The following is a 13107-nucleotide window of genomic DNA, read 5'->3' on the forward strand; positions in this document are numbered from 1 at the left end:
AAGACATAAATTCCATGACAGATCGACTCAATCTCATTAGGCCTGTCGAGCAACCAGCCTCAAACTATTGTTGTCTTTGCCTAAACTCACACTACTACTTGCAGCCACCTCTTCCAATCGCCGTCTTTCCACTGGCTTAGCTTCTTCCGTAACTACATCATCCATCTCGCAAAATAACGTTGCCAGTATCGAACTCTTCCACAATCTTCCACTCTCCACACCCCTACTCTCAATATGCACTAGTAGCAGGAAGATAGCCGACAAAGCGATCATCACAGCCGGAAACGTAATCCAAGTCCAGTTGATCTCGATACAAGTCGTCGTATACCACATCGTACCTTCAGCAGGTTTGCTATATCCCTCCGCGCCGTGGGTGCGAAGAACGGTGTTCATCGCGTTTGTCAGATTTGTCATGATACTGCTGACATGCTCTAAAGGCGCATCAGGCAACTGTCCGCTGTCCCACAAGACACGCATATAGGCGTTACCGTAGCGAGAAGATATGATGTCCATGAGAAATTGCTGGCCATAGACAGCCACGAGATGAGTCTGTATAGCCGACGTGGACGCACGGAACAGGGACCAGACGCAGTCTTCGGGGTACCATACAAGCTCTGCACCTGGGCCTTCTGAGTCCAGGCCAGTTGTGTTGACGGGAGCAGCGTCGATGTTGCCTCTAGCGATAGCTAAGTAGCCAGGTGTTTCCGAAGTCTTCACGTCGCACGTGGTTTCTGTGCCATTGCGGATGGTTTGCTTGGTGGCTAGACGGAAGGAAGTGGTGCCACCAAAGGCTAAATCCTCGCCGATGCGTACACTCTTGACTATCTCTTCTTTGAGGACGCCGTTGTGGTAGGTTGCTTTGATCGTGTTGACGGTAGGGTATATGCCGCAAGTCATTGCCTGATATTTAAGGGAATCGTACGGGACGTATATCATGCCTATCGTAGCTATGGTGCCATTGTATACTGGTTGCGAGACGTCGGTCACAAGCTTTCCCGGCCAGCCTGCGAGTGGGAACCTTATGGGGGGATCAAAAAGGTTGTCGGAGATGCTCAGAGAGAGTCCAATGTTTCTTACTTTGGTACCATTCTTCAGAGGTATACCATAGTCGTACCCGAGCGGAATTGACGTGTTGGTGCTGTTAGTGTTGATAATTGTCTCGGAGCCGGTCTCCGCTCCATTCAAGTAGGCCGGTGGTAGATAATCATCAACTTCACTGTCATAGTTGAGCGGCGTTTCTACCACTTGTGAAGTGACATCTTGACACCAGTAGCCCACACCCAGAGTTGAAAAGGCCGCTCCATTCGCATCTGGAAACGTGCAATTGCCGGTCTTGCATCCGTAAGAAAGAAGATTTGTTGTGTCTTCGAGCGGTTGGAGTATACCAACGTCCATAGCTACAGTCAAAGGGAGGTACTCGTCGGCTGTTGTTGGAGTCTTCCTCTCGCCGCTTTTGTCGAAAGCATTGGATCTGAGTATTCCGACTGCGGCACTTTCATCAGGGCGGAGACAGTCGTTAAAGACGATGAGTTGCTGAGCGGCGAACCCTGTGAACGCGGACATGACGGTGACGAAGGCACCCATTGTAGCGATGAAGTATGGCTTCTTGATACGAAGACCGAAGATGAACAGGACAGAGCCCCATGCACCACGACTTGCGGAATCGAATCTTGCCATATCTTCCAGCTTGCGTGCTTTACGGAACCATTGCCATTTCGATTGACTGATTCCTGTGTCTGTTAGCGGCCGTTTCAAAATGTTCTGCGAACACATAAGAGCATCAAGACGTACCTTCAGCAAGTACCATGCTCACCCCCGCCCTGATCATCATGGAGAAGAGCGAAACAATGGAGTTTATGCTAACGATCTGCGGCCAATCCGGTAGAGGACGATTTTGATGCGCCGTAAGGGTAACAATGAGTCCAATCAGTGACAGCAAGGCAAATATGCAACTGCATGTCTCTGCTGTCCAGCCCTTTCTCCATATCCGCAGTATGGCGTTAGTGAACGCGTTCCAGCCTCGAGCGATACCGCGTGGAATCACCAGTAGAGCACCCAGGAAACCCGCGAAGCATCCTCGGGAACCTGCAGTACTTCTTTTCTCCGACTGGCTCTGATCGGAATCCTCAACTGTGTTGGTTGCCGGCTCTTTGCGCTGTTGGAGTAGCGGGCTCGATGGTGGTGGCCCTGCGGGATCCATGCTTGGAGGGAAAGCGATGTGTACTGTCTACGTTTGCAGTGTCCTCACGCTATATGGTCTCTTCGCGTGAAAGTACCAAGCGGCATGGCAGGGCGTATATAAGGCGTCCTGCGCCGTAACGGCCCTGCAGCGCGTACTAGCGAGTTGTCCCATATTGACCAGGGTCAATTGTCCGGCGACGCGAGACTGTATCGTTAGATGAGACTATTGCGATGACTAGAGACCGGTATTCAGGAAATATCTCATGTGGCCTTCTGATGCTGTCATGAATAACGTGTCTCAGTGACTTGTCTTGTCATACCTACATTATACGCTCTTTCAAGTTTGTGTGATGAAGACGCCTGCAGATCCCTGGCCCCGGCAGGGTACGTCCCAAACCCAAGCGCTTCGCCCCATCTCCAACTCTTCACCCCACATATCATTGGGTGTACAGACTAGCTCGGCGGCACTGTGTGACCAAGATGCAGGAAGCATTGCGGGCGGGGGCGGCACGAAGTTGGGAATTATACGAGGGAAGCCACTGAGACCGTGCCGTCAACGTGTTTTCGCCCCGTGGACCCACAACGTTCAGGCACGACTTTACCAAGGAAGGAACGATCGCTGTTCTTACTGCGCATAGGGAAGGGCTGTCGCCAAAATCTGTTTAACTTATTGAAGATGGGTTGAGAGGTTGCTAGTAAGTGTTGGAAGCCGAGCAAGCAGTTGCCCAAGTGTGCCGGATTACACAATGTGTCCATAGCGCGTTCTTACGCATCGACGCAAAATTCCAACGGCACGTGCAAGCCATCTGCAAAGTCGGTGATAAGTTATGTACACGAAGCGAACGTGAAGGTATTATTCTAAAAGTCGTCACATTGTGCTGACCAGTGAATGTGGAAGAACAAGACTCGTATGGAGCCACCGCAGATACCATCAAATGGTGATCAGGTATACGCCTATCCTATCCGTGAACGCCGAGTATTCCAAAAGGCCGTTATCAAAGACAAAATATCTGGCGACGAAGCGCTGAATCGCACGCTGAAATTGCAGTGACAGTATATGTTCATGAAAACCAAGTCGGTTGCTGATTGTACCCCGGATTATCGCCAATATGATCGTCGTCGTACTCTTCCACTTCAAACTTGGAGCCTAGAGCCTCGTTCGCTTCTCTGAGCATAGCACTCATTTGCATGCTCATCCTGCGCATCCGCTCGTCTTCCTCCATCTCCTCCCTTCGTACTTTGTCGATCAAACGTTGGCTTTCCTGCGGCAGAGGGCTTGCGACGTTGTTTGCATTATCCTCAAGCATGGCCGGTGAGCCGAAGCTTTGTTGATGATAGGAGCGCGGTCGTTCGTTTGAGCCAGGGGTGAACTTTGGACTACCGTAGAAGGATCGCCTATCCATTGTCGAACGTCGGGAGACCGGGATCAGAGAGGGCCGCTTGTGGGATGGTGTTCCTGTGTTCGCTCGTGATACAGGCCGTGGGATGAGTGAGGGCGATCGGTCGGGCAATCTTCGTTCGGATAATCGCGGTGTTGAGGGTCTCGACTCTGTCTCCAAGTTTGTTCCAACTACCACCCAGTTATCTGCCGTCCGCAGGCGCTTGGTCATCCTAGGTCGCTCGGGAGTGATCGAATCGATTGACTCAACTCCATAGTTATCGCTTGGGTATTCAGCAGGTAACCGTTGTACTGGGCCTGCCTCAAAGGGGTCGTCCTGGAGACCAAGTTTCGCCGCAACCTCCTCTTGCGCGTTGATATTGTATCTCGCTCCTCCTCCTGCTTGGAAGCCCCTGAAAGGTACAGTACAGAACTGGAAGAGCTTGCCGGCTACGCCTCCGACTAAGCCGATTAACGACCAAGATTTGCTCTCGCTGGGTGTTGTATGCATTTCGCCAACTGCGACATGTCTCGCCACGCCAACCTGAGGTGTAGGTGGAACTGACCAGTTGCCGCGCGACTTCTGGAGGTTGAAGTAGTCGTCGTAGTCGCCGTCTCGTCTCGTGTAGTTGTTCGTGCCATCCATACCCCCGGCAAGTTGATAGCGGTCGTTCGCAAGCGGAGGTGGACTTTTGTTGTCGCCAAAGCGGTCGTTATTCAGGGTATGTCCACCCCAAGGGCTTGTCGCGGACTCATGCGCCGTGGAGCCATACCGGGAGCGCTTGCGGGTCGCGTGGACATCTGGATCGGTCACCTGGTGGCCGGAGGTTTCAGGCGCGTAGGTCGGATCGAAGTAGCTCCTCTGTGACTTTGCGCGCGCGTTTGAGGGCGAGGGAGTATATAGCCCGGGCATTTCGTTGGAGTAGCGCGAGGTTGCCATGCAGGGAGGTGGATACGGAGGCTGCCTCTGGGATTCAAGGTTGGCCAGGCACCGCTAGCGAGCGAATGATGTCAGGCTTGCTGCACGAATTATCGCTACCCGTCGAAAGCTTCCTTGGCCCGGTGGCCTAGATGGTCAAAAAGTAAAGTGCATGTCGGGTGCAGCGTATCGTGGTCGGGTTGAGTGGGGAAGTGCGGAGGTGAGCTATTGTTTGTGTTCAGCCGTCGCTGTGGTAGCGCTACGGACGGACCACCGCAGTAAGGAGTGTTCGCAACAAAATCGTTTGTATTCAGGAGCAAGGACTAGTATATGGGATTCAACAGAGAGCAGTGAGCCTATCTATACACACGACAACGCCTACCATGAGGGTATATCTGCCCGAACGCCGTCGCAATGAGTAATGTTTCCCTACCAAACGCCAACGCCATGGCTCAAGTGCCTTTACGCCCTCGCTATCCAACCGCTGTGTACAAAGTATTCAAACAGTTGCGACGACTTGTTTGTGTCAATCTTACAAATTTCACGGGCGGTCTTCTTCTTGAGCGCGCCGCCGTTGTTTAGAGCCGCTCGAATAATGGTTTCCTTGAGCGCTAGATAGGGCTTGGGCATGATGCGTAGTGTGCTGCATATCTCCACCTCCTCGGGATTGAGCAGCTGAAGATCCGCCTTAGACTCCTTGCCGAACTTCAAGGGTACAGTGTTCGGTAGCGACTTTGGCACGAACTTTGTCTTGGAAAGCTGAGGTGTCAGAACGCCGTTGGCACCATTGACGCCATTCTGTGCGCGATCAGGAGGTGGCGTTGTAAGACCGCTGTTTTGCTTGACGTGCAACGGCAGCTCCTGTGCAAGCAACGCTGTGGCTGCAGACGGCTGTTCGAAGGGCGGTTGCGGCTTGGTCATCCTACTGGACGCAAGACGATCGAACTGCCCAATGGGAGGAGGCCTGGTTTGTCGCTGCTGCTTCTCCTGTTCATACTTCTCGCCGGCTTTGAGGCTCATGATTTGCATGTTTCTCCACTCTTGAAGTTGTGAGATGGCTTGCCTAAGGTTGTGCTCGTATTCAAGGTCCTTGCAGAACTGCTCAAAGTCGGCGTGTTGCATCATCCTGGCGAACGGCTTGGCCTTGTTCATCAGGTCTTTCTCTTCTTTCGTCCGTTTCTTGTCGGCCAGCTGGTTCTTGCGGTACTCTAGCAGCTGATGCTCAAATATTATTTTCTTGCGCTCGACTCGGGCATCTAGACGGTGGTTGTAGATCTCCATGATAGTCATCTTGAGGTCCATCTCTGGCTCGAGCTCGCCCGTCCTTGGGTTCAGGCCATCACCGGGGTCGAACTGCATGTGCTGCACAGCCTCTTCTGCTTCATTGAAGTATTCCGTCTCAAACTCCAGACGGCCCGGCATGTATCCTTGGACCTCATGGCAGGCGGGAACACTCGCCGTAGGCTTCTGCTTAGGCGCATCAGGTTCGCGGCCTGCAGCTTCCTCCTTCTTCTTCTCTATCCTCCGCTTCTTCCTCGCTTGGAACTCATGACGTGGTATGCGGGTACTGAGCTCGGTGTCGTCCTTGCTGCAGTGCTCAGGCAGAGGAAAGCTCGGGCTGTCTAGGTAGGTATTGATGTAGTGGTCACGGACCTCGTCCTTCTCGCGGTAGCCGCCTATGTGATCCGCAATGTCTGCCCATGATCCCAGACCGTATGTTTCAGCGCCTTCTAGTAGGGCCAATTCCTCGTCCGCTCCCCAGTCTTCGGTGTATATAGGTATTGAGTGTTGTTCTATAACTTTGAATTTGTGCTTGGCAGGCTGGTGGTCCCGTGAAGCCTTGCCGTCGGAGAAGCAGGGCACGCAGAGGTCGTACTCGTTACAGACGTCCTCGGCGCAGCGTATGCGGACGGTTGACGTGATGTCGGACGAGCAAACATCGCACACATACTTGGTCCCGCCCTCCGTGCCCCGTGTGCCCGTCTTCTTCTTAATGACACCCATGGTGCCCCGCTAGTTGCGCGCGCAGGTGAAGGCGGGTTGGGGTGATTGGGGTGCGACGGGGAGCTGTGGCTGTGCACGGCAAGGGCGCGTGTCGGTGTCGGCGGGGGTGCTGACTAATGGACGAATGAAATGCAGGATAATGCCGCAGGTCGCAATGCTGGACGGGGACGGGCGCCTGGGAGTGAATAGCGCGTCGAGTGAGAGTCGTGTTGGGCTCCAAGGTCGCGGTGTTGACCTACGCGGGCTGGAAGGTCAACGTTCGCGGCAACGGCAGCTGCAGCCGAGGCTGGGACTGACAGGCCAGATGTCGCAGAGGATCGCGATGGCGCCGCAGCAGCCAGGCAGATTAAAATAGAAAGCAAGACTCACCCGTCCTGCGACACGCGAAACATGGAAAGGAATGAGAGAGGGATTGGCGTGTCAGTGCGTGGTGACCCCGAAATGAAGGCTAGTTTCAGAGACCCAATGACCCAACTTCAAACGAGGACCCTATCCTGAGCATCGCAGCATTGACGAAGGCCTGGGGCACTCGGACGTTAGCAGCATCGCCACCAGCCGCTCCCTATACCTGCCTCCTGCCGCTGCTCCCTCTCTGTAGACATCCTCTGCCTCCTGCGCGCCATCTCCGCCCTTGGTGTGCCCCTCGTCGCCTTCCCGCCTGTCTCCACTCCCTCGCTGTCCGTCTGTTCTTCCTGCATCTACCCACTCGCTGAGCTGCCGCAACCATGTCTTGGAAGCTCACCAAGAGTGCGTATTCCCCAGGTCCGTCTGCTGGAGGCCCCCCCTAACACGTGCCGCAGAGCTCAAGGAGACGCATCTTGCGCCCCTCGCCAACACATTCAGTCGCTCGTCATCGACGTCGACCATAGTCGGTGACCAGCCGACGCCCAAAGCCTCGAGTTCCGCCGCCAGCGCGACAACGCTCGGCGACTCAAAGGACAATGGCATTGGTACTTGGGTCCCTCTGCCCGCACTCACCGCCTGCTGACCGAAACCAACAGCCGCCTCAGAAGCCAACGCATCCGCGCCGGCACAGCCCCTGCGCCCCGGTATCCTCATAGTCACGCTTCATGAGGGCCAGAAATTCTCCCTGCCCGCGGGCGCCGAGCAGCAGTTCAGCGGTGGTAGCCACCACCAGGGCTCCATGTCCCAGGGCGGCGGCCTCTCGGTAGCTGGCTCAATGCGCCCGGGCTCCTCCTCGCACCGACCGCAGTCCGCTGCTGGCAGCATCAATGCCGCGCCCACGATCCATGGTCGCTACTCGTCAAAACACCTGCCCTATGCTCTGGTCGATTTCGACAAGCAGCAGGTCTTCATCAATGCAGTCTCCGGCACCCCCGAGAACCCACTCTGGGCGGGCAGCAACACCCAGTACAAGTTCGATGTGTCCCGTGTCACCGACCTCACCGTATCGCTTTACATTCGAAACCCCTCCGCCTCGCCTAACGCGGGTCGCAACGAAGACATCTTCATTGGAACACTCAAGGTCCACCCCCGATTCGAGGAGTCGCGGCAGGACAGTAAAGCCGGAAATGGAGAAGGTGGAGCTGGCCAGGCCGGTGCCGACTGGATACCAGTGCAGTTCGGTAGCGGCCAGATGAAGGTCGGCGTCAACTTTGTCGAGAACAGGCAAGACCGTCTCGCGATTGACGATTTTGAACTCCTCAAAGTAGTCGGCAAGGGTAGTTTCGGAAAGGTCATGCAGGTGCAGTATGTGCTTATACTTTCTGTTACATTTACAACTACTCACACCGCGCAGGAAGAAGGACACGCACCGAATCTACGCCCTCAAGACTATTCGCAAAGCACACATCATTTCCCGATCCGAAGTCGCGCATACTCTCGCCGAACGGTCTGTTTTGGCTCAAATCAACAACCCCTTCATCGTTCCATTGAAATTCTCTTTCCAGTCGCCAGAGAAGCTGTATCTTGTTTTGGCGTTTGTCAACGGTGGAGAGCTCTTCCACCATCTGCAGAAGGAACAACGGTTTGACATCAACCGAGCTCGGTTCTATGCAGCTGAACTGCTGTGCGCTCTGGAGTGCTTGCACGGTTTCAACGTCATTTACCGTGATTTGAAACCCGAGAACATTCTTCTCGATTACACTGGCCACATTGCCCTGTGCGATTTCGGTCTCTGCAAGCTGGACATGAAGGATGAGGACCGGACAAACAGTAAGTCGAGTCCGAATGAATCTGGGTCAGCCTACTAACACCTCCCAGCGTTCTGTGGAACACCAGAATACCTCGCTCCGGAACTCCTTACTGGCGCCGGCTACACCAAGTCTGTCGATTGGTGGACACTGGGTGTTCTCCTATACGAGATGTTGACCGGATTGCCTCCGTTCTATGATGAGAACACCAACGATATGTACCGCAAGATTCTCACCGAGCCTCTACACTTCCCTGGCCCTGAGATCGTGCCACCGGCCGCACGCGATCTCTTAACCCGCTTGCTGGACCGCAACGCTGAGAAGCGACTGGGTGCTAAGGGCGCAGCCGAGATCAAGGCGCACTACTTCTTCCACAGCATCGACTGGCGAAAGCTTCTTGAGAGGAAGTACGAGCCCAGCTTCAAGCCTAATGTGGTATGTAATGTCATCATTGTTCAAGGAGTCAAATCTAACATACCCTCAGGTTGACGCAAAGGACACTGCCAACTTCGACCGCGAATTCACTTCGGAGGCTCCAACAGATTCATACGTCGATGGTCCCATGCTTTCCCAGACCATGCAGCAGCAATTCGCGGGATGGTCATACAACCGCCCTGTTGCTGGCCTTGGCGACGCTGGTGGCTCGGTGAAGGATCCATCATTCGAGGGTGTGACAGAAAGATAGTGCATTCCTGGGCGTAACAAATTAGGATTCGGGAAATGTCCGTTGAGTATGCGTGTGGATTGTCACGGCGATGGAGCCGACACCAGGCACAACACCCACCGGCTTTGGATCCACAGATAGGAGCCGCGGTGATTGGTGGGATCTCAGCGCTCTTTGATGCTTTTTTGGGTTCAGGTGCAATGGCATGGCGCTTGAGGCAGCATTTGTGTGAGAGGAGCCTAAATTCAGGCAAGCAAATCAAGACGATATCCCGTTTGAGTTTGAGATGCACGAATCTTAGTGATCAGCTTTGTGGTGCTTGCAAATGCTGTAGGGCTGTCGGGGTGGAGCCAACGGGATGTCGTGACAGCAAGCGCGTGGGAAAAGTGGTGCCCCTCCTTCCCTCAACGAAGCTCTGACGCAAGCGGGGCCAGGTCTCGGCCGCGACATTTCTAATGACATCGGCCAAAACAACAACCTTTACCTTACTCACACCTTCTGTCATCTCGCACTTGCAATTGACCCTACCTCTGTCCAATTGTCCAAGTTTAAACATTTATACCCAAACCCCTAGTCCCGTAACACAACATGCCCGGCTTCGCACAGGCTTCTGACCTCAACGCCTGGTCGGCGCTCCAGGACCACCACCAGAAGCTTGGCAAGGACATTGTCCTGAAGGAGTACTTCAAGAAGGACCCTCAGGTAAGCCCAGCAGAACCCATCCTAGTATATTCGCTAAAGCATCGCAGCGATTCGAGAAGTTCAGCCGTACCTTCAAGAACGATGCCGAGAACTCCGAGATCCTGTTCGACTTTTCCAAGAACTTCGTCACCGAGGAGACACTGAAGCTTCTCATTGAGCTTGCGAAAGAGGCTGGCCTCGAGAAGCTCCGCGATGACATGTTCGCTGGTGAGAAGATAAACTTCACTGAGAACCGCGCCGTCTACCATGTCGCCCTTCGCAACACCTCCAACCAGGAGATGAAGGTCGATGGCCAGAGCGTCGTCGAGGACGTCAACTCTGTTCTCGACCACATGAAGGAGTTCAGCGAGCAGGTCCGCAGTGGAGAGTGGAAAGGATACACTGGCAAGAAGATCGACACTATCATCAACATTGGTATTGGTGGTTCTGACCTGTATGCAATTCCACGTTAACTTATGTATGCTTCAAGGATATGCTAACTCTTCTCAGTGGTCCCGTCATGGTCTCAGAAGCTCTCAAGGCCTACTCCCAGCGCGATCTCAAGATCCACTTCGTCTCCAACATCGACGGTACCCACATCGCAGAGGCTCTCAAGGACTCCAACCCAGAGACCTCCCTCTTCCTCATCGCCTCCAAGACCTTCACCACTGCCGAGACTGTCACAAACGCCAACACCGCAAAGTCATGGTTCTTGAAGAGCGCGAAGCAGGAGGACATTGCTAAGCACTTCGTCGCCCTCTCCACCAACGAGGAGGAGGTTACCAAGTTCGGTATTGACAAGAAAAACATGTTCGGCTTCTCCGACTGGGTCGGTGGACGTTATAGTGTCTGGAGTGCCATTGGATTGAGCGTCGCTCTCTACATTGGCTTCGACAACTTCCACCAGCTCCTCGCTGGTGCCCATGCTATGGACAAGCACTTCAAGGAGACTCCTCTTGAGCAGAACATTCCCGTCATTGGTGGTCTTCTGAGTGTCTGGTACTCCGACTTCTTCGGTGCCCAGACCCACCTTGTCTCTCCGTAAGTTTGCTATTTTGCCAATAGGCTTAGTCTAATTCTTTCCAGCTTCGACCAGTACATGCACAGGTTCCCTGCCTACCTCCAGCAATTGTCTATGGAGTCGAATGGCAAGGCCATCACCCGCAGCGGCGACTACGTCAAGTACACTACCGGTCCCATCCTATTCGGTGAGCCGGCCACCAACGCCCAGCACTCCTTCTACCAGCTTCTCCACCAGGGCACCAAGCTCATCCCTACCGACTTCATCCTGGCCGCCCAGAGCCACAACCCTGTCGAGGGCAACAAGCACCAGAAGATGCTTGCATCCAACTTCTTTGCCCAAGCTGAGGCCCTCATGGTCGGCAAGACCCCCGATGAGGTCAAGGCTGAGGGTGCGCCCGAAGACCTCGTCGCTCACAAGACCTTCCTGGGTAACCGACCCACCACATCCATCTTGGCCGATAAGATCACACCTGCCACTCTTGGTGCTCTGATTGTCTACTACGAGCACCTCACCTTCACCGAGGGTGCCATCTGGAACATCAACAGCTTTGACCAGTGGGGTGTCGAGCTCGGCAAGTCGTTGGCCAAGAAGATCCTGTCTGAACTTGACGAGTCCAAGGAGTCTACTTCTCACGATGCTAGCACAAGCGGTCTCATCAACGCCTTCAAGAAGAAGTCCACTTTGTAAACGGATGATGATGTGCGACGAGGCTGTAATGGCTGAATGACTTGATGACTGGAGGATAGATTATATAACAAGCATCTGAAATATCTGTGAATGATACTGAGATCATGGAACGCGAATGGACACATTGAAGTATATTGTCGCGCCTGTATATATACACGTGTCATATGTCAAGCTCAATCGACTCTCTTGCCCCCGCCCCCGTACCCATAACCTCCCAACCCATAGCCGCTTCCCATGCCGCCTCCTCTTCCGTTGGCGACGGGGAGCCCGTATCCACTGCCTCCGTTTCCAAACCCTCTTCCACCTCCACCATTCATCCTATCCGTAGCATATCTCTTGAGCCGTCTCGGCAATTCAACGCCACGGAAATAAACGACGCAGACAGCCGCACTCGCTACGGCACTCAAGAAACAGTACACCAACGTACTAGTATAAATATGTCCTCCATATCCACTCCAACCCGGAGGCAGCGTCGTGCTAGGATACCACCGCACACTAAACGCCAAACTCAACGGATCCCCAATCGTAATCTTGGTGTTGCGCGTATGGCTCGACACGGAATACGCAGTCGCCGCATCCACCGTCCCCGGCGCCACACTCTTAGGACTAGCATGAACAAGCAAGTTCAAATAATTCCCCACATGCAAATGGCTCAACTGCAGCGTTCCCGCCAGCGCAATGATGAGCGGTGTGTACATTGTACTCTGCGTCCCCAACGCACCCTCCTGTGTGCTTTCATCGCTGACACGATATTCGGTTTCTAGGACGCTGGGCGGGAGCGGTTTGGACGGGATGCGGCAGGACAACGGGGCGTCGTTGTGGATGTAGAATTCGAGCAGGTGGAAGAACTCGTCCGTTACAAAGTCTATGGTGCAGTTTACGTCTTTTTCTACGCCGAAGTTTAGGTGGAGGGGTTGCCCGGTTTCGTTGCACGTTGGGAAGGGTATGTATTGGAGGTGGCCGGCGGCGTCTGTGATCTGGGAGTACGCGGGTTAGTTGGGTTGAGGTGTGGGTTTGGGGGTATTTGCGCGGGTGGGAAGGTCGTGGGCGTACATGTTCACCGGTTTCTCTGATTTGGGTTAGCAATTGCACTCGCGTCTTTTGAGGTAGGTGTTGTGACTTACATTGTCCTGTTCAAACAGCTGACTGGAATCATTTCCCCAGGGTTATACCCTCGTGCCTCTTCCGCGCTCTTCATGGGCTCCTGGCCGCTCAATGCTGCTGCGAAGGACGAGAACAACGCGACGACAGGGAGCCATGATGGTGACTGTCGTTTCGATATCATGACGAATATGGTATGAGGAGAACTCAAAGAATCGCTAGGCGCATGTATAATGGGTGCTGCGCGTCAGGCAGCTGCGACGGTCGAGGTGCATGTGTCAACTTGGACATTGTTGAGTACGGAGCGAGGTCCCT

The 13107-nt window shown here is 54.1% G+C and overlaps 6 protein-coding genes across 6 annotated transcripts; 2 read left to right on the plus strand and 4 right to left on the minus strand.

Annotated features, from left to right (window-relative positions):
* Positions 1-11: 11 nt before the first annotated feature.
* BKA58DRAFT_161492 (uncharacterized protein) lies at positions 12-2424 on the minus strand. Its single transcript, XM_046164973.1, has 2 exons — positions 1792-2424; positions 12-1730 (listed from the first exon to the last, which is right to left on the minus strand). The coding sequence occupies exons 1-2, from the start codon at positions 2198-2200 to the stop codon at positions 37-39; spliced, it is 2103 nt and encodes a 700-aa protein (XP_046026719.1). The 5' UTR covers positions 2201-2424; the 3' UTR covers positions 12-36.
* An 818-nt stretch (positions 2425-3242) lies between these two features.
* On the minus strand, positions 3243-4472 carry BKA58DRAFT_313085 (uncharacterized protein; the record flags this gene model as incomplete). Its single annotated transcript, XM_046167414.1, has 1 exon — positions 3243-4472. One exon carries the CDS (start codon positions 4470-4472, stop codon positions 3243-3245), a length of 1230 nt encoding a protein of 409 aa, XP_046026720.1.
* Positions 4473-4940: 468 nt separating this feature from the next.
* Positions 4941-6482, minus strand: BKA58DRAFT_439210 (transcriptional adapter 2; the record flags this gene model as incomplete). Its single annotated transcript, XM_046173663.1, has 1 exon — positions 4941-6482. One exon carries the CDS (start codon positions 6480-6482, stop codon positions 4941-4943), a length of 1542 nt encoding a protein of 513 aa, XP_046026721.1.
* A 725-nt stretch (positions 6483-7207) lies between these two features.
* BKA58DRAFT_401273 (serine/threonine-protein kinase YPK2/YKR2) lies at positions 7208-9320 on the plus strand (the record flags this gene model as incomplete). Its single annotated transcript, XM_046171657.1, has 6 exons — positions 7208-7244; positions 7283-7432; positions 7484-8192; positions 8242-8657; positions 8706-9070; positions 9120-9320. The coding sequence occupies 6 exons, from the start codon at positions 7208-7210 to the stop codon at positions 9318-9320; spliced, it is 1878 nt and encodes a 625-aa protein (XP_046026722.1).
* Positions 9321-9586: 266 nt separating this feature from the next.
* BKA58DRAFT_161369 (Phosphoglucose isomerase) lies at positions 9587-11773 on the plus strand. Its single transcript, XM_046164970.1, has 4 exons — positions 9587-10001; positions 10049-10434; positions 10491-11021; positions 11067-11773. The coding sequence occupies exons 1-4, from the start codon at positions 9888-9890 to the stop codon at positions 11689-11691; spliced, it is 1656 nt and encodes a 551-aa protein (XP_046026723.1). The 5' UTR covers positions 9587-9887; the 3' UTR covers positions 11692-11773.
* Positions 11774-11777: 4 nt separating this feature from the next.
* BKA58DRAFT_161284 (uncharacterized protein) lies at positions 11778-13091 on the minus strand. Its single transcript, XM_046164968.1, has 3 exons — positions 12816-13091; positions 12745-12760; positions 11778-12668 (listed from the first exon to the last, which is right to left on the minus strand). Exons 1-3 carry the CDS (start codon positions 12974-12976, stop codon positions 11865-11867), a joined length of 981 nt encoding a protein of 326 aa, XP_046026724.1. The 5' UTR covers positions 12977-13091; the 3' UTR covers positions 11778-11864.
* Between the last annotated feature and the right edge of the window lie 16 nt (positions 13092-13107).

Source organism: Alternaria rosae (assembly GCF_020736505.1).
Source record: "Alternaria rosae strain MPI-PUGE-AT-0040 chromosome Unknown BKA58scaffold_4, whole genome shotgun sequence".
Taxonomy (NCBI): domain Eukaryota; kingdom Fungi; phylum Ascomycota; class Dothideomycetes; order Pleosporales; family Pleosporaceae; genus Alternaria; species Alternaria rosae.

Coding starts and splice junctions, on each gene's coding strand:
- BKA58DRAFT_161284 (XM_046164968.1), bottom strand. CDS start 12,976: ATGATATCGAAACGACAGTCACCATCATGGCTCCCTGTCGTCGCGTTG.
- BKA58DRAFT_161492 (XM_046164973.1), bottom strand. CDS start 2,200: ATGGATCCCGCAGGGCCACCACCATCGAGCCCGCTACTCCAACAGCGC. Junction 1,731..1,791: donor GAGCATGGTACTTGCTGAAG/GTACGTCTTGAT, acceptor TAACAGACACAG/GAATCAGTCAATCGAAATGG.
- BKA58DRAFT_161369 (XM_046164970.1), top strand. CDS start 9,888: ATGCCCGGCTTCGCACAGGCTTCTGACCTCAACGCCTGGTCGGCGCTC. Junction 10,435..10,490: donor GGTATTGGTGGTTCTGACCT/GTATGCAATTCC, acceptor AACTCTTCTCAG/TGGTCCCGTCATGGTCTCAG. Junction 11,022..11,066: donor CAGACCCACCTTGTCTCTCC/GTAAGTTTGCTA, acceptor AATTCTTTCCAG/CTTCGACCAGTACATGCACA.